Source organism: Oryctolagus cuniculus, chromosome X (assembly GCF_051225735.1).
Source record: "Oryctolagus cuniculus isolate XC-2025 breed Fujian yellow rabbit chromosome X, ASM5122573v1, whole genome shotgun sequence".
Classification (NCBI taxonomy): domain Eukaryota; kingdom Metazoa; phylum Chordata; class Mammalia; order Lagomorpha; family Leporidae; genus Oryctolagus; species Oryctolagus cuniculus.
The window spans coordinates 89,913,486-89,941,152 of NC_142888.1; the positions used below are offsets into that span (position 1 = coordinate 89,913,486).

The 27,667-nt window shown below is 47.4% G+C and overlaps 2 protein-coding genes across 18 annotated transcripts in view; both read right to left on the reverse strand.

The window, feature by feature from the left end:
* Positions 1 to 234: 234 nt before the first annotated feature.
* Positions 235 to 27,667, reverse strand: part of GPRASP3 (G protein-coupled receptor associated sorting protein family member 3) — a 107,109-nt gene continuing 79,676 nt past the window's right edge. The window contains exons 1-7 of one of the 16 annotated variants that reach the window (XM_070066446.2): positions 15,727 to 16,084; positions 14,074 to 14,192; positions 12,362 to 12,442; positions 6,504 to 6,604; positions 5,693 to 5,773; positions 5,283 to 5,357; positions 235 to 4,945 (exon numbers count right to left, since the gene is read on the reverse strand). In XM_070066446.2, coding sequence (XP_069922547.1) covers positions 3,035 to 4,678 — 1,644 coding nt within the window. In that variant the 5' untranslated portion in view covers positions 4,679 to 4,945; positions 5,283 to 5,357; positions 5,693 to 5,773; ... (2 more) ...; positions 14,074 to 14,192; positions 15,727 to 16,084 and the 3' untranslated portion in view covers positions 235 to 3,034. Of the gene's footprint in view, positions 4,946 to 5,278; positions 5,358 to 5,692; positions 5,774 to 6,503; positions 6,605 to 7,659; positions 7,988 to 12,361; positions 12,443 to 14,073; positions 14,193 to 15,726; positions 16,085 to 27,667 lie in introns of those variants that run through there. The other 15 variants (XM_017349650.4, XM_070066449.2, XM_070066445.2 and 12 more) reach the window with 15 other exon arrangements.
* GPRASP2 (G protein-coupled receptor associated sorting protein 2) overlaps positions 19,960 to 27,667 on the reverse strand; it is a 53,585-nt gene continuing 45,877 nt past the window's right edge. Inside the window, exons 2-4 of one of the 2 annotated variants that reach the window (XM_070066442.2) lie at positions 23,484 to 23,569; positions 23,164 to 23,224; positions 19,960 to 22,192 (exon numbers count right to left, since the gene is read on the reverse strand). In XM_070066442.2, the coding sequence (XP_069922543.1) occupies positions 20,302 to 22,192; positions 23,164 to 23,224; positions 23,484 to 23,569 (2,038 nt within the window). In that variant the 3' untranslated portion in view covers positions 19,960 to 20,301. Of the gene's footprint in view, positions 23,128 to 23,163; positions 23,225 to 23,483; positions 23,570 to 27,667 lie in introns of those variants that run through there. The other variant, XM_017349647.4, reaches the window with a different exon arrangement.

Sequence of the window (27,667 nt, forward strand, 5' to 3'; positions counted from 1 at the left end):
ATGCATATAAAAATGCAAACTAGAACCACAATGACATTTTGATAAAACTAAACAGACATACTATGGGTTAGCAAGGATATGGGGAAATCATACATGTCATTCACTAATGTGGGAGTATAAAATGGTACAACCACTTCGGAAAATGTAAAAGTCAAATGTATACCTATGATATGACCCAGTCATCCTACTCATAGGTATTTATCCAAGAGGAATGAAAACATATGTCCATAGAAATACTTGTACACAAATGTTTACAGCAGCTTTATTTGTAACAGCCCAAATCTGAACAACTCAAATGTCCAACAACTGGTGAAAGGATAAATAAACCATGGAAAAATCATACAGTAGAATACTGCTTTTCAATAAAAAGCAATGGACTACTGAGACACATAACATGGATGAACATCACATAATCATGAATGAACTATGTAAGATCCCTGCCCCAAAGAGTACATATTATATCACTCTATTTATACACATTTACAGAAAATACCAATGACTGTGTGGATTCTTTTATGTTGTCAGAGACTATCACTGGGGGTAGGGGAACACAAAGAGAGGTAGAAGGGAAGGATTACAAAGAGACATTCAGAAACTTTTCAGAGTGATAGATATGTCCACTATTTTGATTGTGTTTATAGTTTCATGAGTGTACATGTCAAAACTTATCAAACTGTACATTTTAAGCAGTTTAATATATGTTAATAAATACATGTATGTCAATAAATATCAATCAAGCTATTAAATAAAAAGCACATGGTAGATCTGTATAATACTAAATTGGACAGATAACTTACAAGAGAAAGGCAAGCTGCAGAATTCTATACTCCTATTTTTGTAAAAGAATAAATTTGTACATATATATTAAGAGAATATGCTATGAAACATTACAACACTGTATACCAACTATTAATATTACAAAAAGCATTGAGTAAAATATATGTTTGAAAAGCATATCTACGGACATGGAAAGATTTCCAAAATATACAGTTAGAGGGTGAAGCAAGCTACAAACAGTACTTACAGATTATTTTGTTTTAGTTTAACTGTCTGAAAATCTCAAAGCATATGACTTGATATTTGCACAGAGACTTTAGGTTAGACCAGGGATTGCAATTCCTAACAGGAATTTTAGAAAACTCAGCCATAACCCAATGGTCTTAGGAATATTTTCTGGACTACAAAGGCATTCAGGAATCACTACATTGGAGGTTACGAGAACAGCCTCCCTCTCAGTTTTCCTATTCAGTTGTTGAAGCTACAGCTCATTCTATATAGTTTTAGATGGTACAAATGCAGAAACTGGGTTTGCCTACTTGTAAAATATGGAGCCTTTTGGCCTTTCTTATGACACACAGAAGAGTAAATTACAAATAGTAAAAGAAAATGGAGTGGGGGGCCGGTGCTGTGGCATAGCAGGTAAAGCCACTGCCTGCAGTGCTGGCATCCCCTATGGGTGCCAGTTTATGTCCTGGCTGCTCCACTTCTGATCCAGCTCTCTGTTATGGCCTGGGAAAGCAGTAGAAGATGACCCAAGTCCTTGGGCCCCTGCATCCACATGGGAGACTGGGAAGAGGCTCCTGGCTTTGGATCAGTGCAGCTTCAGCTGTTGTAGCCATCTGCGGAGTGAACCAGTGGATGGAAGACCTCTCTCTCTGCCTCTACCTCTCTGTAATTCTGCCTTTCAAATAAATAAATAAATCTTAAAAAAAGGAAAATGGAGGTATAATTTTACATGGGAGAAGAAAGCAATTACATTTGAAAATGCAGGGCATAAAACACTGTACAGAATGATTCCAGCTGTTTGAAAAAATGTAAATATGGACAGAAAAAGATAAAGATATATTGCAAGTTTCACTTGCTGATGACTCTAAAACTATATCTCATTAATTCAGTACAGTTTTTAACACCTACCACGTCCCAGATACTGCCAGGTAAAGTCCATACATTCATCTCAGACTTTTCTCCTGACATCCAGATAGGTAGAGATAGAGGCCTAATGGATAAGACTATTTGGAGGTGGTTAACAACTACAAAACTTGGCAGGGACATTGTCCAATACAAAATTAACCACTAAGACCAAACAGTTTCTGAGCTTGGAAGGCAAATACCTAAAAAGTGAAGGACTGTAAAGCAGTAGGGTGAGATGGGTTTTGATGTCAGACAAAACACCTGTGCTAGCTGCCTGCTGTGGGAATCCAGGAAAAAGTATTTACTCTCTCCAATTCTCACTGGAGGGTACCCACAAAAATAAGTTTTAGTAAGAATACAACTACTTAGCTCACAGAATCACTGCAAGAGGAAAAAAAACTTGTAAGTGCAACATAGTATCTGACAGTGTGGGTATTAAAGAAATATGTTCCTCCTACATCTGCCTCCCTTCTCTTCTGTCAGATGATTCTGCTATAAATGGAATAGCCTGACAATTTAAGCAAAATTGTAGCAGCAAAATAGAAAAATGAACATTTTGTTTGAGATTCAGGGCCATTTCTGCGTTGTAGAATGAAAATCTGGTGCAGCTGGAACAGGGAGAAAAGAGTTCCTCTTCAATGGACTATAATCCCTGTCTCCTCTATGTGTCTAGAGGGCAAGTGGCAATGAGCAAATAGATACACATTCCAGGTAATGGTAGTTATCTATTTGTGTGTATATGCTTTATTTCTGTAATTAAATAACAAATTCAAAGATAATTCCTTTTTTGACAATTGAGACCACAAATAGACCTGCATAGAAACTAATGAACAAGCTAGCTTACTCATGATGAACTGGTTCACAATCTTAAGTAAAATGTTATATATGTGCCAATCTAGACAAGACAAAAATCAACAAACATCTTCAGCTCAAGACATAACATTCATTTGACACACCAAAAATGGTCTAGCTCAAACCTAGAGCCTGACACAGGTAACATCATTTAAAGATGTAATGTATAATGTTCACACTGCAATGACCAAAACATTATACACGGCTCTTCAGGGATGCACAGTGTGACAGAGTTAGGAGATGGTTCCAAGTGTTCTCTTTCTGGCTGATTTTACATTGCCTCAATAATCCCTTTAACTTCACGGAAAATGTCTGTCAGTGTATTATAGCTCAAGTGATCAACAACTACAATTGAGCCCTTTCTGATATGCTCCTTTATGTTAATAAATATGGCCACAGCAGTAACAAGGTTGGCTTTTGCCTCATTCTGGTTAAAGATGAGTTTTAATGCTGTCAATGCCTTCATGTTGATCATGTCTCTGGCTGCAGATGGATTTTCAGACATATTCAAAAGCAATTTCAGAACAAGATTTCTGGTTTTACGATTTCCCTGGGAAAGTAAATTGAAGAGCTCTGAAAAGTAATTGGCAACAATATAGTGATGGACAGACTCAGTCGTCAGTTGCCCTAGTATCTTTAATCCAGATTGCTGCCCAGGTGAGTTCAATGGAAAAGATACGGTTTCCTTACACATATGCTTAACATGTAATTCAACCTTGTGTTGTCTTTCACCCCCAGAAGGAGGATTCAGAGTAATTACAGTCTTTTTTCTCATATCGGGGGAAGGAAAACTGAGCAAACTTTCAATAAGTGTCACTACACCCACCTCATTGATGAATTCTTGGGCAAATGGATGAACCTTATGGATGCCCATTGCAATTTGTGCTATTTTATGAATGAGAGGATCAGTAGTTGACTTCAGTATACTAACAAGTTTTTCAAATTCCTCAGAATTCATGTAGCATTCCATTTTACAAGGGCAAGCAAATGGCTTAATCCCATTTACCTCCCTGATCTTGATTTGGCGTCTAATTTCATCTAGGGTCTGGATGCAAGGGTCAGCTCCAAACGGGTACTCAGGGACAGGCTGTGAGTTTGAGCGAGCGCCCCTAGAAGAGCAAGCTGTTGTTGCAGGCAAAGAACGGGTATTTTCCTCAGCTGAGGCCAGAACAACATACGAAGAAGGCTTTGTCTCAGATGGGGCCTGAGATCGAAATCCCAGCACTGCTGGAGTTACAGCAGGGGCTTTAGGCCAGATAGTGACCTCGGACCAGTCCTTGGGCCTATTTTTTTCATTAATTTCATCCACAGGCTGGGGCCTAATTATCCTGCACACAGGTTTAGGATTAGGGTCAAAACTAGTATCATCTCCTTCCCAAAACCAGTTCCCGATAACAGTTTCTTCCTCCTCTTCCTCAGCCCCTGACCCAGGCTTGCAGCTGGGCCCAGACACAGCCTCCGACTCTTTAGCAGAGACCCGGGCCCTGACAGTAGTTTTCTTTTCATCCTTAGCCCTGGGACGATTACCTGCCTCTTCTCCATTACACACCCAGGTATTGATCCCAGCCTCTTTCCCAGCCCAGAAGCAGCTATCAGTACCAGCCTCATTTTTACCTGTGGATCTGCTAGTGTCACCCTTAGTCCTTGGACTACAATCTGCCACTGCTTTGGCTGGAGTCTTAGGCTCTGACATGGCTCCTTCCTTGATCTCAGCAACAGCCCTGTTCTTAGACATTGTCTTCACCTCAGCCAGTGGAACAGCCTTAGACCCTGCTTTGGCTTTGGCTTTGGCTCGGGTCTTAGCTACAGGCTTGCCCGCACCAGCAGCTTCCCTCTCTGTTCCAGCTTTAGCCTGTACACCTGTCTTTTTTTCAGTTTTTGCTTGGGCTCTCATCTTATTCTTATTCCCAGGCATGACTGAAGTCTTGGGTAGTCTTGGCCTCAGTTCTTAGTGTCTCTATTAGGTGCCTTAACACTCTTTGCTAGGTCAGGGAAAATTTGTGGTAGCAAGAGTTAGAGTTACTTGTCAGTTCAGCAGTCACACAAACTCTGTCAGCGATACAGAGGTCAGAGGCACAGTCAGGCTGGAAGCAGATGACAGCTTGTGGGTGCAGACTTGCTGAAGGTGATGATCTTCTGCCAATCCAAAGCCACTACAGCCACCACTGGAGATGGACCTGAGCTGGAAGAAAGAAATGGGCTTTGAGTCTCCTCCAACTGTATTTCTCTATGCAGACAGCACACAGACAAAGGAAAGAGAACAGAGATGGACTGTGTTGCTAGAAGTGGATTAGTAGAAAACTCTACTTCATTTCTACTCCTTGTACACACTCACACTAATACCCAGCAATGCCCTGCCCAAGTACTACTGTTTCTTTCTCTGGATCAAACAACAACAGGGATGCAAAGTAAGCTTGCTGAGTTAGAGAGGCTAAGAGGTGCCCAGACCCTCTGACCCATGCTGGTACACACGACTGGGCCCTATAGTTTATATATAGGCAGGCCTCATACCAACCTACAATGATCTAGTGCACTTTTCTCCTCCTTCCTTGCTTCTGGTGTTGAAAAACCCTGTAGCTGGCTCACAGACAGTCCTATTGGCAAAAACATAGGCAGGATGAGAATTTTGAGTATTTGATTGACAGATCTACACTCCAGTCTCTAAACCAAATACTTGCCTCACACTTTTATCCCTTTGGTCTTCCTCATGGCTCCCCTTCACATTTCCTACCCCAATATTTGTCAATTACCCTATAAACACAACCCTGGCCCCCCCACCCCCATGACCTGTGCACAAATATGATGGCAGAGATGTCTGGAAAGTTGAAACACAATGGTTCCAAGATGTTCCAAGATCTGGTCTCCACCAGTTGCCAACAGCCATACCCCCCCATCCCAATCAACAGGGATGGCTCACATTCATACCCACCTTGGACCCACCTTGTTCTTTCTCAATTGATTTTCATGTGAACATATACCTACAGATTCCTATAGGAACCTAGAAAGGAACCTGGGTAGACAATAAGGCAGAAGAAAGAAAACAACAGAGACTGAGATGGCCCAATATCCAAAGGGTTGTAGCATATGCTTTTGTATACTCAATGCCATGTTACATGTTTCCCACTTGTCTGTGCCTCCCCAGTAGTTGCCCAGGCATCTCCCAAGACCTGCGGCCTGATTTTTCTTTAGAATTATTTTATTCATTTTAAAGACAGAGTTACTGAGAGAGGAAGAGAGACAGAGAGAGAGAGAGAGAGAGAGAGAGAAAGAGAGATTGAGATTGAGATCTTCCATCCACTGGTTCATTCCCCAGATGACTGCAACAGCCAAAGCTGAGCCAAACTGAAGCCAGGAGCCAGCAGCTTCTTTCAGGTCTCCCATGCGGGTGCAGGGGCCCGAGGACTTGGGCCATCTTCTACTGCTTTCCCAGGCCATAGCAGAGCTGGATTGGAAGAGGAGCAGCCAGGACATGAACCAGAGCCTATATGGGACACTGGCGCTGCAGACTGGGCTTTAACCCACTGTGCCACAGTGCCAGCCCCACAGCCTGTCTGATTGTAACTCCTCCCAAGTTTGAAGTCAGTCATTATCGTAGTAGAAGGCCAACCACTCTGCCTGAGCAGAAAGCAAGATGCAAGAATAGGTAGTAGATCCTGGACACTGTATTTAAAAGCGAGACAGGGAAGATATGAGCACTGTTCTTTCAACACCATCTTTCCATGCCTCTTCCCCTTACATACCTGGATCATAAACCATTCACCCTGTGTGTCAGCCTCCTATACAGAAGTCCTCAGGAGATGCTCTCCTTTCTGGCAAAGAAGAGTCTTTTGAAGAACCACACCTTATGAAAGAAGGAAGGATATTCAGCAAACACCAGGGGAATATGTTGACAACAGTAGAAAATGTGAGGTTCATGGGCAAATGCCCAGAATGGGGGTTCTAACACCTTCTTCTTAAGAATCAGGAACTATGTAAATAAAGTCTAACAAGTCTTATAGCTCCTCAGAAATATCAGCAGAAATATCCCCAAATCTGTGGGATTGTCTCTAAAGCGACAGGGGCTGCAAGGAGTGGGTGTAGATGGAGTTTCTTGCAGAACCAGAACTTAAGAAGCAGATTGACTCCAAATGTCCTGAAATGAGCCTGTAGGAAGACTTTTTTCCTCTACTCTGAACCTCCATTCCCATACATCAACATACTACTTAAAATAGACCTGGGTGTTTAAAAAAATAGATCCTAAAAAAGAATGGTAGATAAATATCACACTATTTACAAGGGCCCATGCTGTGAAATTCGACCAACTCTTCATCATGCCCATTTGCCTGGGCTAAATTGGGTGTAAGGATCTACATATGAAAGAGAACAAAACAGTGTTTGATTAAAGGCAGCTGAACAATTCATTTTGGTGTCTTCACAGCCCAGCCGCTTCCAGTTTTAAAACGACATGCCAGACCTACTGTGCAATCAAGATACGTTGACATCAACCTCAGCCTGTTGGAAGAGACAGCACTCAGGACTCGGGACAATCAGGGCCAGAGTGCCAAAGGAAAACTAACTCCAACTGGCTGCCACTGGGCTCAGACACCTGTTTGAGGCCCCGCCCCCCAGCTCCCACGCCGCCATTTCTCCCGCAGCTGCCACCCCACTGCCTTCTTCGGGCACAGGCACCGCTGAGGGCAAGGCGGGGGTTCTGGAAACCTGGCTGGCAAGGAGTACGCGCGATCTGCCTCCAGACAATGTGCGCGTGCCTCTCTGACCACCCACTCCACCCTTGGCAGGCCGGACCAGCTCCAGTCGCCGCCTCCTTGCCAGGCTGCCCGGGTGCGGGGCCAGGCTGTCAACCGGCCGGCGGCGGTGGGGGGAAGAAGACCCGAACCCCCCACCTTCCCCACTTGCCTTCACTGGCTCAGGGCCCCGGTCTCCAGCCTTCCCCTCCTCGCTTCTCCTCTCTCTCTCTCTCTCTCTCTCTCTCTCGGATTCCCAGCGCTTTCCCTGCGACCAGAACGGCCAAGCCGCGTCCCGCCCCCCGCGCCTCTGCACCAAACCCGTCAGGGGCTGCGCAGGATGCGGCAGGAACCGCTCGCCGCGAGGGTGTCGGGAAGGGGGCGGAGGGATATGGCGCCAGCGCCTCGACGCCCCCTCCCAGGCCCACCCTCGTTCCCACCCTGAGCTGGGCGGGGCCCGCACGACCGCCAGCCCAGGCCGGGGGCGCTAGCGTGGGGCGCCTCCGGGGACGCCTCTCAGGCTCACTGAGCCACCACCACCACAGCTCCGGCGCGCTCACGGGCTCTGGGGCCGGCAGGCGGACGGGTCGGGGGGCGCACAGCCTGCCGGGGCCGGCGAGAGCCGCGTCGCAGGGCGCAGCGGATGGATACCAGCCTGCCCCTCGGCGCCTCTGCACCCCCGTCTCTGAGTGCCAGCTCCTGTCGCCCCCTCCCCGGGCGCTCATGGCACAGGGGCTGTCAGCACCAAAGCCTGGGAGGGACGAGGCCACCACGGTGGTCCTTCCTTCCTTAACTGCTTCACGGAGTCACGCAGGGGAGGGAGGCACCTCTGCTCGGAGAACTGCTCTGGGCCCCCCATGCAGGGTCACCAGTGCCCCTCTTGTGAGAGAAGTCCACCTGTCCCTGCAGCCCTAACAGACAAAACACAGGTCTGCGCCCTGAATAGTTCTTCCAGCTACACTGCCTTTTGCTTATTCCAGAATGGCAGCTCACTTGGTCACTGCTTAGTGCCCGCACTTGCCCAAGAAAGTAGACCCTACCCTGTCAAGAGCTGCAGGTGGCCATACAGTCACCCCCTCTGCTGCCCATGGCCAAGTGGCAGGCTCCAGGAAGGGCGGGACACATCCTCAGGATAGCTGCTCTCCCCAGCTCCTCCCTGTGTCCCAGCCCTGCATACTGCCCAATGAATACAAACACTCTTTTCTCCCTGGATATGTAACACTTTTGACACTTCGAAAGGGTGGAGAGTTTTAGTTAAACTGAAAGTTCCAGGAGGAAAGGTTCTCTTTTGATTCTTGTTCACTGCTGTATCCTCAGAACATAATAGCACAGTTAATAGTTGAAGTAATGGGGGCCATTGAGCCGTGAGAATTCCACAGTATCCTCTATTGGTTGCAGATAATTGCTCATTTATAATTGTCTTTGATGCCTAACCCCAGGGTGTAGCCCAGAGTGCCACACAGGAAGTGCCTTCCATTCATGCGGTCTTCAAAAGTTCATAGAAAATGAGTACTATGAAAAAACCATGCATGCATTTCAAATGTATTTTGCACTCAAAATAAATTTATCTCTCAATTCCATTCCATGAGCTGTTTGAAGTCCTCTCATATGGTTTCTCAATTAAGAAAAGAAGAGGTAGGTAGTTTACAAACTAACCCCTACAACACATACACATTAAAAATACCTATAGTAGTGATATTTCTATTTTAAAGTATAGCACACAGAGGCAGAAAATAAATCATGATGCTTTAATCTCTTTTAGTCACATGGAGGGGCCCTTCCATTTGTCACATCAATATATTTGTGTGACTTAGAGGATACTAGTCACACAGATAGAGTATCCCTTATTTGAATGTGTTTCAGATTTCTAAGTTTTTTTGGATTAAATAAGCATGGCACATGTATTTTATAAAGTACTGTTCTATCCCACTACACTATCAAAAAAGAGCAAAGCAGCTGTCTATATATAAAAATGAAAATAACTCCAAATATGGAGTTCAGTGTAAATGGAAATTATAAAACAATGTTTTATCCTTTTTTGGAAGTATGCCCCCCCCACACACACAATGGCCTTCAGCGAGTTCACAGAAAATGCATAAAATGAAAATCTACGCATGGATGTCAAAGTCTTTTTGCACCCAAATAAACTTACCTTTAAAATTATTTTTATTTATTCAAATGGCAGAGAGAGAGAAACAGAGATACTTCATCCACTGAATCACTCTCCAAATAATTTGCCTGCAACAACCAGGGCTGGGCCAGGCCAAAGACAGGAGCTGGGAGGTCTATCTAGGTCTCCCATGTGCAGTTACCCAAGCACATGAACCATCCCCTGAAACCACCTGGAGTCTACATTAGCAGGAAGCTGGAATCCGAAGCAAAGCCCTGACTGACTCAAACCCAGGTACTCTAAGGCTGGATGCAAGTGTCCCACATGGTGTCTTAACCACTATGCCAAATGCCCACCCTGGAATAAACTTATCTTTCAATTCCATCCTTCTGTTAGCTTCATGAAGTTCCCCTGTATTTCTTCTTACATTGCCCATCGATTCTTGCATGTTGTCTGTTTTAGCTATTAGACCCATGAACATGTTAATCAGTTAGCTTAAATCCTTTGTCTCATAATCAACATCCGCATTATATCTGAGTCTGGTTCTGTTGTTTGCTTTGTATCTGCAGACTGTGCTTTTTCTTACCTTTTAGCATGCCTTATAATTTTGTGTTGGACATAGTATACTGGATAATAGAAACTGATATAAATAGACCTTTAATGAGAACATTCAGGTTAAGCTGGTTAGGAATTGGGCTTTGCTTAATGTTTACTGTAACTGTAGGTGCCAGAGACTTCCAATTCCTCCAGTGTCCTTTTTGTTTTTTCTCTTCATTTTGGCCTCCCTATGTTCTCCCCACAGAACCTGCACCTGGTAGCTCTTTTAGCTGTTATGCATCCAGTGTTACTACACTAGTCTTGTTAGCATGGTGCTAAGTGTGGAGAAGTCAAAGTGTTCTACAATCTTATGATTCAATTCCAGTCTTCTATGGGCCTGTATCCTGGGACCATAATCTTTACAAGTCTTCTGTTGTTGTTTATTGCTTCTTTCTCTCCCTTACATAAGACTGGAAGCCCAGAGCAGGCTAGAGTGAGAAGAAAGCCCTTGCTTCAGCTAGCTAAAGTCTTTTCTGCTGCAGAGCAGACACTTGTTATGAGGAGGATTCTGGGTGTATTTTACACAGATATCGTTTCTTTCCCACTGTCAGAGCCATGAGGGAATATTTTTGGGATCATCACTGCAAGAATCAGGTAGAGGCTGGCACCGCGGCTCACTAGGCTAATCCTCTGCCTTGTGGCGCCGGCACACCGGGTTTTAGTCCCGGTTGGGGCGCTGGATTCTGTCCCGGTTGCCCCTCTTCCAGGCCAGCTCTGCTGTGGCCAGGGAGTGCAGTGGAGGATGGCCCAAGTGCTTGGGCCCTGCACCCCATGGGAGACCAGGATAAGTACCTGGCTCCTGCCATCGGATCAGCGCAGTGCGCCGGCCGCAGCGCGCCAGCTGCGGCGGCCATTGGAGGGTGAACCAACGGCAAAGGAAGACCTTTCTCTCTGTCTCTCTCTCTCACTGTCCACTCTGCCTGTCAAAAAAAAAGAATCAGGTGGAGTTCCCGGAAGTAGAGCCCATGAAGTGTGGGGATCGCCCTGACTGAAGGTCCCCAGGGGTTTCTCATTCCCATACTATTCCATACTCAGTCTCCAGCCATTCATCAAAATTCCCATGCAATTGCCCCACCCAACCCCACCATTTAGTCTCCAGCTGTTTCTTCTCTATGTAAGGAGAGACACTTTCTGCATTTGCCTTTTTTCCTCCAGAATTTGGGGTGATGTTTTGCTCAACAATTTCAGTTCTCTGATGAGTCTTAAGAAAAGCTGCTGATTCTCTGCTAAGATACTGTTCTGATTTTATGTATGAGAGTAATGACTTCAAAGCTCTTACATGTCGCAGCTAAAACTGAAAGTCTGCCCATGGGTTTAGCAAGGTAGTTACAGAACTGCGAACATAGCTTTTGTCTTCTTTTCAGCGGAACATCATGTTTAGGAATAAAGTTACCCGTGAAAGCCCAACTGCTTCAGAAATATTAGCTGTTTTCCTTCCCAGGTACAGGGAATTTATGTGGCTCCCTGAACCTGACATCTCATCCTACATTCTTAACCTGGAATGCAAATTAGAATTCCAAACTCCTGAATGAAAATTCTTGGTGATCAGATCTGAGCAACCATGACTTAACCCTAGAAGAAAAAAAAAAGTCATCTCCGTCACCACCACCACCACAAGAGGCAGTGCATGGCACTACTAGAATCTAGTTTCCCCTGGTTGCTTAATGATTGCTAGATGCTTGCTTAGAGCAACTAGTTTGTGAGCCCAAAAAGTACTCTCTAGTGGGACGGAGGCTGCATAGTAGAGAAGGGAGTGCCCAGACTTCAGAGACAGACAATCCAAATTATGAAGACAGAGTTTGGCACTATTTATATAACTTTGGTAAAGATATTTAATGTCTTTATAATCTAGTTTCATCATTTTTAAAAGGGTGCTGGTAATAACTACTTCACAGGATTCTTACACTCCCTCACTGAGAAAACTACATGATCAATTCTTCATTACCTGTGTGAATGATTAGGTTTTTAGTTCAGCTATACCCCAGGGAAAAAGGAGGCATGATCTTATAAGTCCCACGCAAGGATGTTCAGAACAGAGACAACCAGACATACAGAGACACACAGAGATGTACACTCAACACTCAACCTGTTTTTTTTTCTCTCAGGTATAAAATTTCCAGTCATGAACAGTTTAAGTATCTGCTTAAGGGGTACGTGTGGGACTTACAAGTATCCGGCCAGGCCACGATTTGAAGTTCTCCAAATATAAATGCAGTACCCACAGAAGGAATGCCAAGCTGAGGAAGCTCTGGTAAGGAAGAAAAATATATTTATAAAATATATTTGTATTTATATATTTCTTAAGATTTTATTTATTTGAACAGTAGAGCTACAGAGAGAGAGAGGTTTTCCATCTGCTGGTTCACTCCCCAAATGACTGCAGTGGCTGGAGCTGGTCTGATCCAAAGCCAGGAGCCAGCAGCTTCCTCTGAGTCCCCCATGCTGGTGCAGGGGCCCAAGCACTTGGGTCATCTTCTACTACTTTCCCAGGGCATGGCAGAGAGAGAGGTGGATGGGAAGAAGAGTAGCTGGGACACAAATTGGCACCCATATGGCATGCTGCTGCCACAGGCAGAGGCTTAGCCTGCTACACCACAGAGCCAGCCCCTGTATTTATATCTTGGTTCTTGGTTCCTGGCACGGAGCTCCTACAACTTTGTTATTTCCTGAGTGATAGGGGTTCTCAACATCTCTCATTACACAAGAGTATCTCAGCCCTTTAAAGCCCTGAATGTGAAGAGATAAGGTTTGCATGCTAATGAGAATACGTGTGATTGGAGTCCCTAGATAGATTCAGAAAATGAGTGTTCACCAGAAGCTCAAGGGGAGATCAGAAAGGGTGGAACTTCCAGGCCCTTCCCCTGACATCCAAGGAGTGGAGAAAGGGATGGAGAATTTTTGTTTAAAAAGATGTACTTATTCATTCAAAAGGCAGTTACAAAGACACACACACACACACACACACACTCACAGAGAGAGAGAGAGAGAGAGAGAGAGAGAGAGACAGAGAGAGAGAGAGAGAGAGAGAGGAGAGATCATCTATTTGCTGATTCACTTCCCAAATGGCTACAATGGCCAGGGCCGGGTCAGGCAGAAGCCAGAAGCCTGAAACTCCATCTGGGTCTCCCACGTGGGTGGCAAGTTCCAAATACTTGGGCCATCATCCACTGCTTTCCCAGGCACATTAGCAAAGACCTGGATCAGAAGTGGAGGAGCCAGGATTCAAACTAGTACTCATATGGGTTGCGGGCAGTGGCTTAACCTGCTGTGTCACAATGCTGGCCTGGCCTGGAGATTAAGTTATTAGCCAATGATTTAATGACTCATGCCTACGTGATGTAACTCTTATAAAAGCCCTAAATGACCCTTTCTGGACCCTTCCTTTGTGAACCCCCATCATTGGAAATAAACAGGATCTATTAAAAAGGTCAATATGAAAGTTTACTCAGGACAGAAAATGAGGGACGTAAGCCCAGAAGACACAAGCCCAGTGGCTTTTAACGAGTCTTGGGAAGTTTTCCAAAGTGGTCAAGTTCTTGTTAGAATTTATACACTCAATGACGGTACATTTTCTGTTATCAATGCACAGTGACCTGGAAAGGCAGTCTGGGGGTGAGGGCGAATTTCTCACAGGTGGGACGTTACTGTCTTTAGAACACGACTGGTTATAAACATCACCTATGTAAAGAGGCTACTGAAGAGAAGGCTGCGGATGAATGTTAAGGATCTCTGGGAATAGACAAGGAATGTATAGATAAAAAGCAAAGGATGTGCAAGGCTGCTCCAGATGGCTAAAAAAAAAAAAAAAAAAAAAAAAAAAAAAAAAAAAAAAAAAAAAAAAACCAGGCCCCATGTGCACATCACCCAATTCAAACCAACCTGGTGAATAAGTTCCAGATAGTCCTCAGACAGCTCTTAGTATCTATTTCTCTTGAATGCTTTGCAGGCTTCTTAGGAGCAGTCTGCTCTCACTCTTCATTTAGATTTTCAGTTATAGCCTTTAAAATATATTTGATAAAGAACCAGTAATAGTAAATCAAGAGATTTTCTGAGTTCTCTGAAATGTTAGAGCAAATTATACAACCTGAGAGAGCATCGCGGGAATCCAGATTAGTAGCCGAGCTGGATGGACATTTGGATAACACGGAGACCCACTACTTGCAACTGGCTGAAGCGAGGGGCAATCTTATGGGAGAGACCCCTTAACCTGGGGAGTCTGACCTATCTCTGGATAGTAAGTGTCAGAATTGAATTAAGTTGTCTTACACCTAGCGGGTGCCCTCAGAGAATGGGAGAATTGTTTGATGTGAAAAATTCACACACAAAATAACACACAAGTGTTGCGAATGGAGGAATAGTTTTATTTGGTACCCACTTGATGCGTCAGAAGAGAATACTCAGAAAGAAGACAAGGACATATAAAGGGGCTGCAATTTAGGATGGGATTAAAGGAACAAGATGTAAAGACTGGGTGGGGAGCAGACACAAGGAAAAGAGCAAAGGGTGTGAGGAATGGAAATGTGACACTAGTCTGTCACAAAATTACATAGTTTTTGTAGGTAGTCCCCCAAAAGACATTCCTCTCAAACCCAGGATATGTGGATGAGGGAGCCCCACAAGGAGCACCAACCTTGTGCTCTTAAGTGAGAAGGAGCTGCTGCATGGGACTAAACCCACAAATCTGCTCCAGGGATGAGCAATTTGGAGGATCCCCATGAGAAATCCCAAGTGAAGAGCCCAAAGCATCTAGGTTCCTCCCCCAGTCCACGCCTCCTCCTCTTTGTCCAGAGCTCCCAGGTTGAGGCTCATTCCTCTCTGGCATCCCCAGTCAGCTTGAGCCCTGGAGCAAAAGGCAGATGTGTTACCCTGCCCACCCCCAGCTTCCAGCTGCCCTCAGCCATCCCCACTGCCTGGACACTGTCAGTAAGGCAGGCAGGCAGGCAGACAGACAGACAGGCAGACGCTAGAGAGCCAGTGCCCACGTGGTGAGAGGAAGACAGCTGCCCACGGTTCCCAGCCCCACCCCTGCCTGTCCTCACCCAGTGCCGCAGTGCCCACGAGTCGTCCCCTCCCTGTTAGGCTCTACCGGACCCCCGAAGTCAGCTCCATCCGAGTGCCCGCCGCCCTCACCCAAACCTAGCAACACAGTCGCGCCGCGCTGGGCGGGAAGCCTGGGGTGGGGGGAGGGGCTGCTCAGAGGCGGCCTGGAGGGCGAGGCGCCCAGACGCCCAGACATTTCCTGCAGCCGCGTCCACTCTCAGCCACCACCTCCCGCCGATGGCATTTCCCGGCCTCGCACCCACCCCCTCCAACACCAGCCGTTGCTCTCTCCACGAACGAACGCCGCCTCCAAGGCTGCAGCTCCCGGACGAGGGACAGACTGGCTAGGACGCTCGCCACTGCCTAAGGGACCACTTTCTTGACCGACAAGCGCTGTCCTCCGTGGTCGCCTGGGAAGTTAGTTTTCAGGCCCATGCAGCATGCAGAGACCCCACCCACCCACCCACCGTAACTCCCCGCCACCCGGCGCACCTCCCTGGGTCCATCCTAGGTCCTCCTGGTCCCTTCTCCGAGCAAGTAAACACTCCTCTCTGCCGGCCCAGAGCTGGTCACATGACCCGCCGCCCGCCCCACGTGACCGCGCAGTCAGCTTGCCTGCTGCAGGGATGGCCGAGATCTGCTTCTGGGGCTGAGCTGCTGATACAGGCAGCACGAGCTCCTGACCCTGGCGAACGTGCAGCTGGCCGGAGGGCTGCATTTGGAGACAAAGCTGCCAGCCTTGTGCGTGCGCTTTGCTCTGTTAGGGGGCTTGGATGGCTGGTGTGGAACACTCCACGAGGATGTGGGAGATGAACTCATGCAACATGTAAACACACACACAGGCTCGGTCCTGAAAAATATTTATAAGCAAAACATCCAACTCCAACTTGCACCACCACGATAAGCCTCTTTAACATTTCTGGTTTTTGAAGACAGGCAAACCTGCCATTTTACCTACTATTGTAAACCTTCATTTTACTACGACAAGTTGGAAAAGAGCATGTTGCACTCTCATAAATTTATATAATACTTTGCTAAAAGCAACATAGATAATTGGATATTATTTTAGTGTCTTTGAGCTTCACTTTAAAGAAAATTTTATTTGAAAGGCAGAGGTGACATAGGGAAGGCCAGAGATATGTGCGTGTACACGCGAGTGCGTGTGTGTGAGAGAGGGGAGAGAGAGAGAGAAAGAGAAATGACTCTTCTCCATCGACTAGTTCGTTCGCCAAATGCAGCAATGGCCAGGGCTGGGCCACGTGGAAGCCAGGCCCGGGAGCTCCATTCAGGTCTCCCACATGGTCGGCAGGGGCAGGGGCACAAGTGCTTGAGCTATCCCCTGCTGCTTTCCCAGGCACAACAGCAGGGTGCTGGGTCGGAAGTGGAGCTGGGAGTCAAACTGGTGCTCTCATATGGGATGCCAGTGCTGCATTCCTCAACGTAGTTGATTGTACCGCAACACTGGCCCCAGCTTCATTTTTTCAACTCTGTAGAGGCTGATGTTAACTGGTAGATATTTTAAAAGATTAATGTAAATGATTTCTGTTCAGTAGAACAGAAAACCTTAAATACTGTATTGTTCTGTGAGATATTAACCGATTTGGTTAATTAACTCAGTAATGTTAACCCGGTAATGTTCGGCCAACATTTATTGATGTTGTGTCTATAAAATCTGATATACATATTTGCTTGTATCTTCATATTGTATATATTGTGTACACATCTCCTTTAACAGTTTTTTTTTTTAATTTTTACTTTTTATTTATTTATTTACTTGAGAGTTAGAGTTATAGACAGAGAGAAGTAGAGACAGAGAGAAAGGTCTTCTATCTGCTGGTGCACTCCCCAAATGGCAGCAACAGCCACAGCTAGGCTGATCTGGAGCCAGGAGCCAGGAGCCTATTCCAGATCTCCCATGCAGGTTCAGGGGCCCCAGCACTTGGGACATCTTCTGCTTTCCCAGACCATAGCAGAGAGCTGGATTGGAAGAGGAGCAGCCGGGACACAAACCTGCACCCATATGGGATGCTGGTGCCACAGGCAGAGGCTTGGCCCACTAAGTCACAGCGCTGGCCTCTTTTTTTTTAACCTTAGCAGTTGTATTGAAAAATATTTCACATGTGTACTTATTACTTATATAAGTCATAATTTTGTTTTGAAAATTTACAGTACCCTCAAACAAAAAGGAAATAAAATTTTCATGTCTAAAACTAATAAAACATTTGCTATTTCCCCTCAGTCTAGATTATCTCTCCAAATTAATTCTTTTTTAAAGATTTATTTTATTTATTTGGAAGGCAAAATTACAGAGAGGCAGAGAAGTCTTCCATCCGATGGTTCACTCCCCAAATGGCCCCAATGGCCAGAGCTGGTCTGATCCAATGCCAGGAGCCAATAGCTTCCTTCAGGTCTCCCACGTGTGTGCAAGGGGCCCAAGGACTTGGACCATCTTCCACTGCTCTCCCAGGACATAGCAGAGAGCTGGATCAGAAGTGGAGCAGCCAGGACCTGAACCAGCGCCCATATGGGATGCCGGCACTACAGGCAGCAGCTCCACTTGCTCTGCCACAGTGCCGGCCCCTCTCCAAACTAATTCTATCTCCAACTTTTGAAATTCTCTTGAAGGAAGTACGGCATAATCTATTATTGTGCCAAAATATACATAACATAAAATTTACCATCTTAACCAATTTTACAGGTACAATTTAGTAGCATAAAGTACATTTTCAATGTTCTGCAACCATCACTACTGTCTCCAGAAATCTGTCACCTAAAAAGGGAATGTTATGATCTTTTGAGTATAAAAATCCTGTGAAATCTTCCATTCCTGTACCATCAACAGCCTAATATACACTTAGCAAAACTAGCAATTTGTTTTCTTTTTAAACATTTCATATAAAAAGCTAGATGTTCTGAAATAACATTTATGATTTTTCTAAATTTTGGCACACATTCTTTTTCTAAGACTTATTCATTTATACAACTGCATTCTTTCCAGCATTCTCACCTGTAACGCAGTGCACTAGATGAAAACATCTTAATTGAAATGTTGAATTCATTTTCATTTCCAAAATGCCTGCCTCTGAGAATTTTTTTAACATGGCATATTTTATTTTGGACTGTGAAATATATGAAGTAACCTAGGAAGTCATATTGAAGTTGCACAGAAATTGTGTATATGTTAAAATGGGATCTGGGGCTGGTGTCAAGGGATAATGGGTTAAACCGTCATCAGCGGTGTCAGGTTACTGGTTCAAGTCTCAGCTGCTGGATCCAGCTCCCTGCTAATGCACCTGGGAAAGCAGGGAAAGGTGCCCCAAGTGCTGGGGCCCCTGCACCCTCACGGGAGACCCTGAAGAAGCTCCTGGCTCTTGATCATCCCTAGCTCTGGCCATTGTAGCCATTTGGGGAGTGAACCAGCAGATGGAAGACATCTCTCTGCCTCTCTTTCTCTCTCTGTGTAACTCTACCTCTCAAATAAATAAAAGTTGTTTAAAAATCATTAATACACGGCCAGCGCCGCGGCTCACTAGGCTAATCCTCCGCCTTGCGGCGCCGGAACACCGGGTTCTAGTCCCAGTCGGGGCGCCAGATTCTGTCCCGGTTGCCCCTCTTCCAGGCCAGCTCTCTGCTGTGGCCAGGGAGTGCAGTGGAGGATGGCCCAAGTACTTGGGCCCTGCACCCCATGGGAGACCAGGATAAGTACCTGGCTCCTGCCATCGGATCAGCGCGGTGCGCCGGCTGCGGCGGCCATTGGAGGGTGAACCAACGGCAAAGGAAGACCTTTCCCACTGTCCACTCTGCCTGTCAAAAAAAAATCATTAATATAAATTCATGCCAATAAATAAATTTATGCAGAATTACTTCAATGGATGGATGGGATGTTTTAAAAGACTTTTTAAATTTACTTTTTTGAAAGAGTTACAGTGAGAGAGGGAGGAAGGGAGAGGAGAGAGAGAGAAATAGATTAGAGAGACATCTTCCATCTGTTGTTTTACTCCCCAAATGGCCTCAACAGCACTGGGCCAGACTGAAGCCAGGAGCTTCATCCATGTCTGCCATGTGGGTGCAGGGGCCCAAGCACTTGGGCCATCCTCCGTTACTTTCCCAAGCACAGTATCAGGGAGCTGCATCAGAAGTGGAGCAGCCGGGACTCAAACCAGTGCCCATATGGGATGCCAGCACTACAGGTGGTGGCTTAACCTGCACTACAGTGCCAGCCCCTTGATGGATGTTATTCCTTAACATTTTCCTTTGAATAAGATCATAAATGATATCCTATCCCTGACTTTATTTAATTGGAGTCTGGTTCTGTTAACCTGTAAGGTGGCACTGAATTCTAAAGTGTGCAGATTTGGCTTACTTATTTGTTCCCCCAGACTGGCCTTATCCCAACTTCTCAACTGCATCCTGAAATAGACTCCTCTCACTTATTTCAGGCATACTGGGTACATATATGCTGCTGAGAAAGATTTTCCAATTACATACTTCACATCATCACAGCCCACTTCCGAGAATGACAAATGACTAGCCTTATCCTACCTGCTAGTGACCAATTTGAGTCCCTCTTTTCCAGGACATTCCTCTAGTACTTCAGGCCACAGTAATTTCTCCTAAGCGTCAATAACAGGATTTTCTAACAGCGTATGTTTTTATACTAATTACTTGTATTTAGAAGTATACCCAATGTATTTGCATCTGGTTTGTAAATTTGAAGAAGCATCATTTATGCCGATTTCAACATAGAACTTTATTGAAAACAGACTTGAGTAGAGAACCATATATTTAAACAACAAATAGCAGAATATCCTACTCAGATACAGTTCATTGGGAGCTCAACACCAAAAATACCGCAATCTGAACAAGACAAATATCAACAAATATGTTTTCAGTTGTAATATTCATTTGGCATCCACAAAACAATCCAGCTCAAAACAAGAGTTTGACAAAGTTAACATCAACATTACAAATATAATTTACAACATAGAACCAGACTGTGAACACCAAAAGCACTGTTCGGGGCTCTTTGGGAACATAAGGCTGATCAGCAGCAGGTGGTTAATCATATTAACTTTGCTGTCCCACCTCAGGATCATTTTGATTGTCTATTTGGATTTGTAGTTGCTTAGCTAATGCCTCAAATTCACGGAACGCAGACATAAGCGGCTCAAGACTGAAATCGTCATCAATTAAGGACAATGTTCCATTTCTTATAATATTACTGATATTCTGAAACATCTTAACAACAATTTGAATATTATCATGTGACTCTTCTATGTTAAACAGACCCACAAATATTGATAGAGCTTTGGCGCTGAATAGTTTTTTTATCACCATAGGATTTTCAGACAAATTCAGCAGCATTTTTAGAACGTGAAATTTTGTTCTTGCATTGCCCGTAGTCAATAAGGAAAGAAACCCAGACATATAATTGGCAATCAGTGTGTGATAGTCAGTAGTCATAGTGAGGTGTCTGAGCATCCTTATTCCAGTCATCTGCTCAAGGGAATCCACCCCATGAGCAAGGGTCTCCTCACACACTTGACATATGAATGTCTCAATCATGTTTAGATTTGGATAAGGTGGAGCCATGTGAAGCATGCTTTCCAAAAAATGTGTCCTAACTCGGGAGGATGGATAATTGAGCAAGGCTTGAATAAGTGAGACCACACCTGAATCCCGAATGAAATCTCGGGTAAACTGAGAAGCACTTCTCATCCCCATTGCAATTTTAGATATTTCATGGATGAAAGGATCACGGATTCTGTCCATTAGTAAAAGGAGTTCTTCAAACTCTTCAGAACCAATTTTAAGCTCACACTGTATGCAACTGCAGGACCAATTCTCAGGCTCTGCATTTTCCCTAGCCCTAAGGTGCTCTCGGATTTCCCGGACTGAGCGGTAGGAAGGATCATACTGAAATGCAAACTCCGGTTCAGGCTGATCAGGCTGAAGCACAGATTCCTGCTCTTCCCCTTCTGGGTTAGGTTCCACAGGCTTGGGCTTTGCCTCAAGTATCTCAGAAGCCGCTTCAGTGATTCTAAAGTGGCTTGTGGATGGGAAGCCAATCCCACGACAAGGGCCAGGTCTGAATTCAACAGTGACCTCTTCCCAGGTTTGGGGCCTGGATGATGCATTAATTTCCTCTTCAGCTGAATCTCTGAACCTGCTACTGGCCTTGTACACAGGATTGGGATTTAGGTCAAAGCAGGCTTCATCTCTATCCCAGAACCAGGACCCAAATATGGCCTCTTCTTCAGGCTCTGCCTTGGCCTCTTCTCTGGCCACAGCCCCCAAACTGGACTTTTCCTCAGCCCATAACAGGGATCCGCCAATAGCCCCTTCCTCGGTCCCTGGCTCAGATGCACAAATTGCCGAGGCCCCAGCCTCCAAACTGGCCTCTTTTTCTGCCCAGAACCAGGACCCGATAATGACTTCCTCCTCCAACCTGGCCTCTTGGTTGGCACTGTTACTGTTATTAACATCTTTTTGGGCCCGTGATTTCAAAATGCCATTAGGCTCTTCCTTGTCTCTGCGCCTGAATCTACTATTTTCCTCTTCTCCAGGCAAAAACCAGGACTCCTTATAGAACTCGTCTTCAGACTCTGATTCAAAGCAGTCCCCTCTCTTTGTCCTGACCTTGGACCTGGTATTTGCCTCTTCCCTGACTCTGGGTCTGAATAAGTTATTGGTATTTTCTCCAGACCAGAAGCAGAATGGGTTGCCAGCCTCATCCTCAGATCCAGACCAGGAATCAATATAAGGCTCTTGCTTGGATCTGGGCCTGCACCTGGGGTTAGTCTGATGTTTAGCCCTGTGCCTGGACCTTGTGCTGGCCTCTTCCCTGGGCCAGGATCTGACACTGGTCTCTTCACTAGTCCAGAAAGAAGACACCGTAGAGGTCTCATCTGCTGACCAGAATCCAGATTCATTAGAGGCCTCCTCTCTGGCTCGGGGCCTAGGATAACACCAAGACCCCGTATTAGTCTCCTCCCCTGGTTCAAACCAGGGTTGGATTCCAGTCTGGCTCTGGGTGCTAGAAAATGGTTCAGCATCCACACTGCCCAGTTCTCTATCCATAGATAGGCCATTAGATTTAGTAGCTGACCCAGATTCAGAACTGACCAGTGGCCAGCCAACAGCATTAGGCTGCGGCACTCCCTCTGCCTGGGACATTGTCTCAGTCCCAAATTCAGTCTGTGCCCATGCCTGGGCTTCATCTTTGGGTCTTGCCCCAGGAATTGCCTTGGCTTCAGTCTTAGGACGTGCACCACCTACTGCCCTGGCATCAGTTTTGGGCCTTGCCCCAGCCACTGTCTGGGCTTCAGTTTTGGGCCTTGCCCCAGCCACTGTCTGGGCTTCGGTGTTGGGCCTTGCCCCAGCCACTGTCTGGGCTTCGGTGTTGGGCCTTGCCCCAGCCACTGTCTGGGCCTCAGTTTTGGATCTTGCCCCGGCCATTGCTTGGGCATCATTTTTGCGCCTTGCCCCAGGCCCAGATTTGTTTTCAGTCTTGGGTCTTGCCCCAGTCGTTACCTGGGCCTGGTTCCTAACCTTGGGTCTGACCACCAGAGGGACTTCATTCTCTCTCTCGGCCCCACCAACAACCTCTTCTCCAGCCTTCTTTTCAGGCTTAACCTGGGCACTAGTCTCAACCTCTGCCCCAGTCATGATACAAGTTACAGACAAGGCCCAATTAATTACCCCTACCCAAGTCTCGGGTTTGATTGCAGATCTGTCACAGGTTTAAAACCTCACACTCTGATCTCTGATGATTACAATGGTAAAGCTGGAAATGAGTTAAGAGTCACTTGCCAGTCCAGCAGCCAATCACCCTCTTTCCCAAGCACAGTCTCAGTCAAGAATACAGACAAAATTCAGAAGAGGCACAACCAACTGGGGGAGGATGGATGGTTCCTGGTGGGTGCAGACCTGTTGTGAGTGGTGGCCAGCAGTAACTCCAACACTACCAGAGCTGCCACTGGAAGTGGATCTGGAGAGAGAGAATGAAATGGGGATCTAAATCTCTTCCAATTGTGTCACTCCATGCAGAGACTTACACAGGGAGACTGGTGTTGAATCCTGGATGGGAAAGCTAGGCTAAGAGAAAGTCTCTGTCCTTGTTGCCAGCCACAAAATGGATTTGGGGGCAGTGGGACATGTGCTAGCAGCCCTGAGACTGGACCGTCAATACTCCTGTACCCCTGCTGGTTTCCACTACCCCACCCAAAGTGATCCATTCTCATACCAACCTTCACTGGTGAGGGACAAGCTCCCCTCCTTTCCTTGATCAAGTGGTGTCAATCCCCACAGCTGATTGCAGGGTGGGGGGAACGTCCTACGGAAAAGTGAACAAAGAAGAGAGAAAGGACTTGGAGTGTTCAAATGATAAGCACACATCCGGGTACCCAAAACATACATCACTCTTTCCATTCAAGGGTCCACCATGTCTAACATTTCCTATATTCTAGTCCCTGCTCTCAGGTATTCTGTTCCCAGTGGCAGCTCCACCTACACCTACCACAATATTCCGAATATGTCTGGCACAAAATAGATGACAGATGTCCCTGTAGGTTGTAAAAATAGCAGACACTAAAGTAGAAAAGGTCTTCCACCCAAATGGATCAAAGTCAGCCGTCATGCACTTCCTGTGTAGCTGTGCCCTGAATTGTCCCCCTTCGCACCAACCTCCAGACACTTGAGCCAGTCTCTTCTTCCTCTCCCTTCTTGCAGAACTGAGCGGCCTCAAAGCAGGCCTATGGACAAACAGATGGAAAGGTAAGGCAGTCAGGAAATCACAGCAGCAGTTGAAGCCTGGTGGACAGCCGGACACCAAGAGTAGGAATTCTCATTATATCTGTCTTTCAGCGTCTGAGATCGTGCTGGTGGAACCTTCAGGTCTCACTGAGGTCCTGCTGCAGGGTTCCAGAAAGACTGAACTCCCTCTCTTGACGTCACACCCTTCCCATCACTCCCTCCTCCAATTCTGGGGATTCACCACTAGGTGCACCACAGCCCCATGTCTTACGCAGCATAAAACAGGGAAAAGGTGTCGCATATTCTAGAAGCAGGTTGTGAAGTGGCCCTTGTAACTGTGACTCCCTCATCCCACACAGCTGCAAAGCCCCCCTTCAGGCCCCCACTTTGGGCGGGTGGGGGAAGTGCCTGGATCGCAGGTAGGGAAGATGAGGAGGTGCAGCTGGATGCCAGACCTCCCCTGGCGGCACTCACCCCATCCCCATCCCACACACGTCCATAAACCCAAGCCATTTTCTGTGGCTCCTTTGCTCACGCCTCTCCTCTCTAGACCCACACTGTGGCCTGCCAGGATATGCCAGCCCCATCACGCAGACAGGAGACTCTGACATCAACCTGAAACCTGTGGAAAGGGGCAGCACCCAGGACAAGGCACCCAGTGCACCCCTTCCAGCATCAGGGCTCACAGTGGCAAACGCGACCCAGCTCCCTCCACTGAGCTGGCCAGGGAGCTCAGGTGCCCGTCCCCGCCACTACCCGGCCGGCCGGCCTCCCGGGCACCCCCCACCCCAGCTCCTGTTCCCACATTCTCCTGCCCTGCCTCCCCCACCGCCTCCCGGGGCACAGGCACCAGCGAGGGCGGGGCCGGGCGCTGGGAAACCGGCTGGCAGGCTGTCCCCGCAGCTGGTCTTCAGAGGATGTGCCGGTGCCTCTCTGACCACCCCTCTGCCCTTGGCCCTGCCCGCGCGGATCCCTGCTGCCTCCTCCACAGGGGCCACCAGGCACTGCGTTCCACATGGGACCGGGACCCGGGCCAGCTGCGACAGGCTCGCCACCTCCTTGCCAGGCTGCCTGGGTGCGGGGCCAGGCTGTCAGCCGGCCGGCGGCGGTGGGGGGAAGAAGACCCGAACCCCCCACCTCCCCCACTTGCCTTCACTGGCTCAGGGCCCCGGTCTCCAGCCTTCCCCTCCTCGCTTCTCCTCTCTCTCTCTCTCTCTCTCTCTCTCTCTCTCGGATTCCCAGCGCTTTCCCTGCGACCAGAACGGCCAAGCCGCGTCCCGCCCCCCGCGCCTCTGCACCAAACCCGTCAGGGGCTGCGCAGGATGCGGCAGCAACCGCTCGCCGCGAGGGTGTCGGGAAGGGGGCGGAGGGATATGGCGCCAGCGCCTCGACGCCCCCTCCCAGGCCCACCCTCGTTCCCACCCTGAGCTGGGCGGGGCCCGCACGACCGCCAGCCCAGGCCGGGGGCGCTAGCGCGGGGCGCCTCCGGGGACGCCTCTCACGCTCACTGAGCGACCACCACCACAGCTCCGGCGCGCTCACGGGCTCTGGGGCCGGCAGGCAGACGGGTCGGGGGGCGCGCAGCCTGCCGGGGCCGGCGAGAGCCGCGTCGCAGGGCGCAGCGGATGGATACCAGCCTGCCCCTCGGCGCCTCTGCACCCCCGTCTCTGAGCGCCAGCTCCTGTCGCCCCCTCCCCGGGCGCTCATGGCACAGGGGCTGTCAGCACCAAAGCCTGGGAGGGACGAGGCCACCACGGTGGTCCTTCCTTCCTTAACTGCTTCACGGAGTCACGCAGGGGAGGGAGGCACCTCCGCTCCGAGAACTGCTCTGGGCCCCTCATGCAGGGTCACCAGTGCCCCTCTCGTGAGAGAAGCCCACCTGTCCCTGCAGCCCTAACAGACAAAACACAGGTCTGCGCCCTGAATAGTTCTTCCAGCTACACTGCCTTTTGCTTATTCCAGAATGGCAGCTCACTTGGTCACTGCTTGGTGCCCACACTTGCCCAAGAAAGTGGACCCTACCCTGTCAAGAGCTGCAGGTGGCCATACAGTCACCCCCTCTGCTGCCCATGGCCAAGTGGCAGGCACCAGGCAGCGCGGGACCTCAGTCCTCTTCCACTGTTCTCTATCAAGTCTCTTCTTGCCAATCACATCCAAGCCCTCCAGGCATTTGGCAATGTGAAACGCAGCAGGGATTCATCCACTTGGTCCTCAGCCCCTTGCTCTAACCACCTGCCTGATTTCACCAGTTACTCTCAGGGAAGATTCCACTTCCCCAAGACAGAACTACCTGGCTGTTTAGGATCCTTTCCTTTCACTCACACTTCTTTACTCTAGAACCCCTCTCTGTCCTTGCTGCAATGGCCAACGAGAATAATGTGATTGTGCGCAAACTTGATGCTGTTACTGGCGAACATTTTTTTTTAAAGATTTATTTATTTATTTGACATGTAGAGTTACAGATAGAGACAGAGAGAAAGGTCTTCCTTCCGTTGGTTCACCCCCCAAATGGCCGTTGCAGCTGACACATCGTGCTGATCCGAAGCCAGAAGCCAGGAGCCAGGTGCTTCTCCTGGTCTCCCACACGGGTGCAGGGCCCAAGCACTTGGGCCATCCTCCACTGCACTCCCGAGCCACAGCAGAGTGCTGGACTGTAAGAGGAGCAACCGGGACAAAATCTGGGGTGCCAGCACTGCAGGCGGAGGATGAGCCAAGTGAGCCAAGGCACCGGGCCCACTGCTGAACATTTTTAAACTCACTTAAAGGGCACCTTCTTTGTGCTTGGCAGAATATTAGTAACTAAAACGTGTGTGTGTGTGTGTGTGTGTGTATGTATGTGCGCATGCTCGTCTCTGGAACATAGAAACATGCTTTGTTATCTTGCAAAGAATTAAGCCTCTGATGAGAGGTTGCCAGTCCACTGAATTCAACTTCTGATTATGCTGGGTTATTCTGGCAAGGGGGATTCACATTTGGAACAGTCAGTGTCCAATGAAGCAGTATGAGAAAACTACAAGAGGCCACTGTTGGCTTTGAAGATGGAAGGAAGCCAGGAGCTAAGGCATGCATGCTGTATCGAGAAACTGGTAAAAACACACACACACACACACACACACACACACACAAAAAAAAAAAAAAAAAAAAAAAAAAAAAAAAAACAGAGAAATAGGGGCCACCGCTGTGGCACAGCAGGTTAAAGCCCTGGCCTGAAGCGCCGGCATCCCATATGGGTGCCAGTTCTTGTCCCAGCTGCTCCTCTTCTGGCCCAGCTCTCTGCTATGGCCTGGGAAAGCAGTAGAAGATGGCCCAAGTCCTTGGGCCCCTGCACCCACTTGAGAAGACCTGGAGGAAGCTCCTGGCTCCTGGCCTCAGATTGGATCGGCACAGCTCCAAGCATTGCGGCCATCTGGGGAGTGAACCAGCAGATGGAAGACCTCTCTCTGTGTCTCTACCTCTCTCTGTAACTCTTTCAAATAAATAATAAATGAATAAGACAAAGAAATAGATCCTCCCCTGGTGGGAAAGCAGTTCTGCCAACACCTTTCTTTTAGTGTAGTAAGACCCTGTTTGGGTTTCCGGTCTCCAGCATGGTCAGATAATAAATTCATGTTATTTCAAGCCACCAAGTTTGTAGTATAGTCATCTTTTTGTATGCTACATTCCATGTTGTAGACTCACC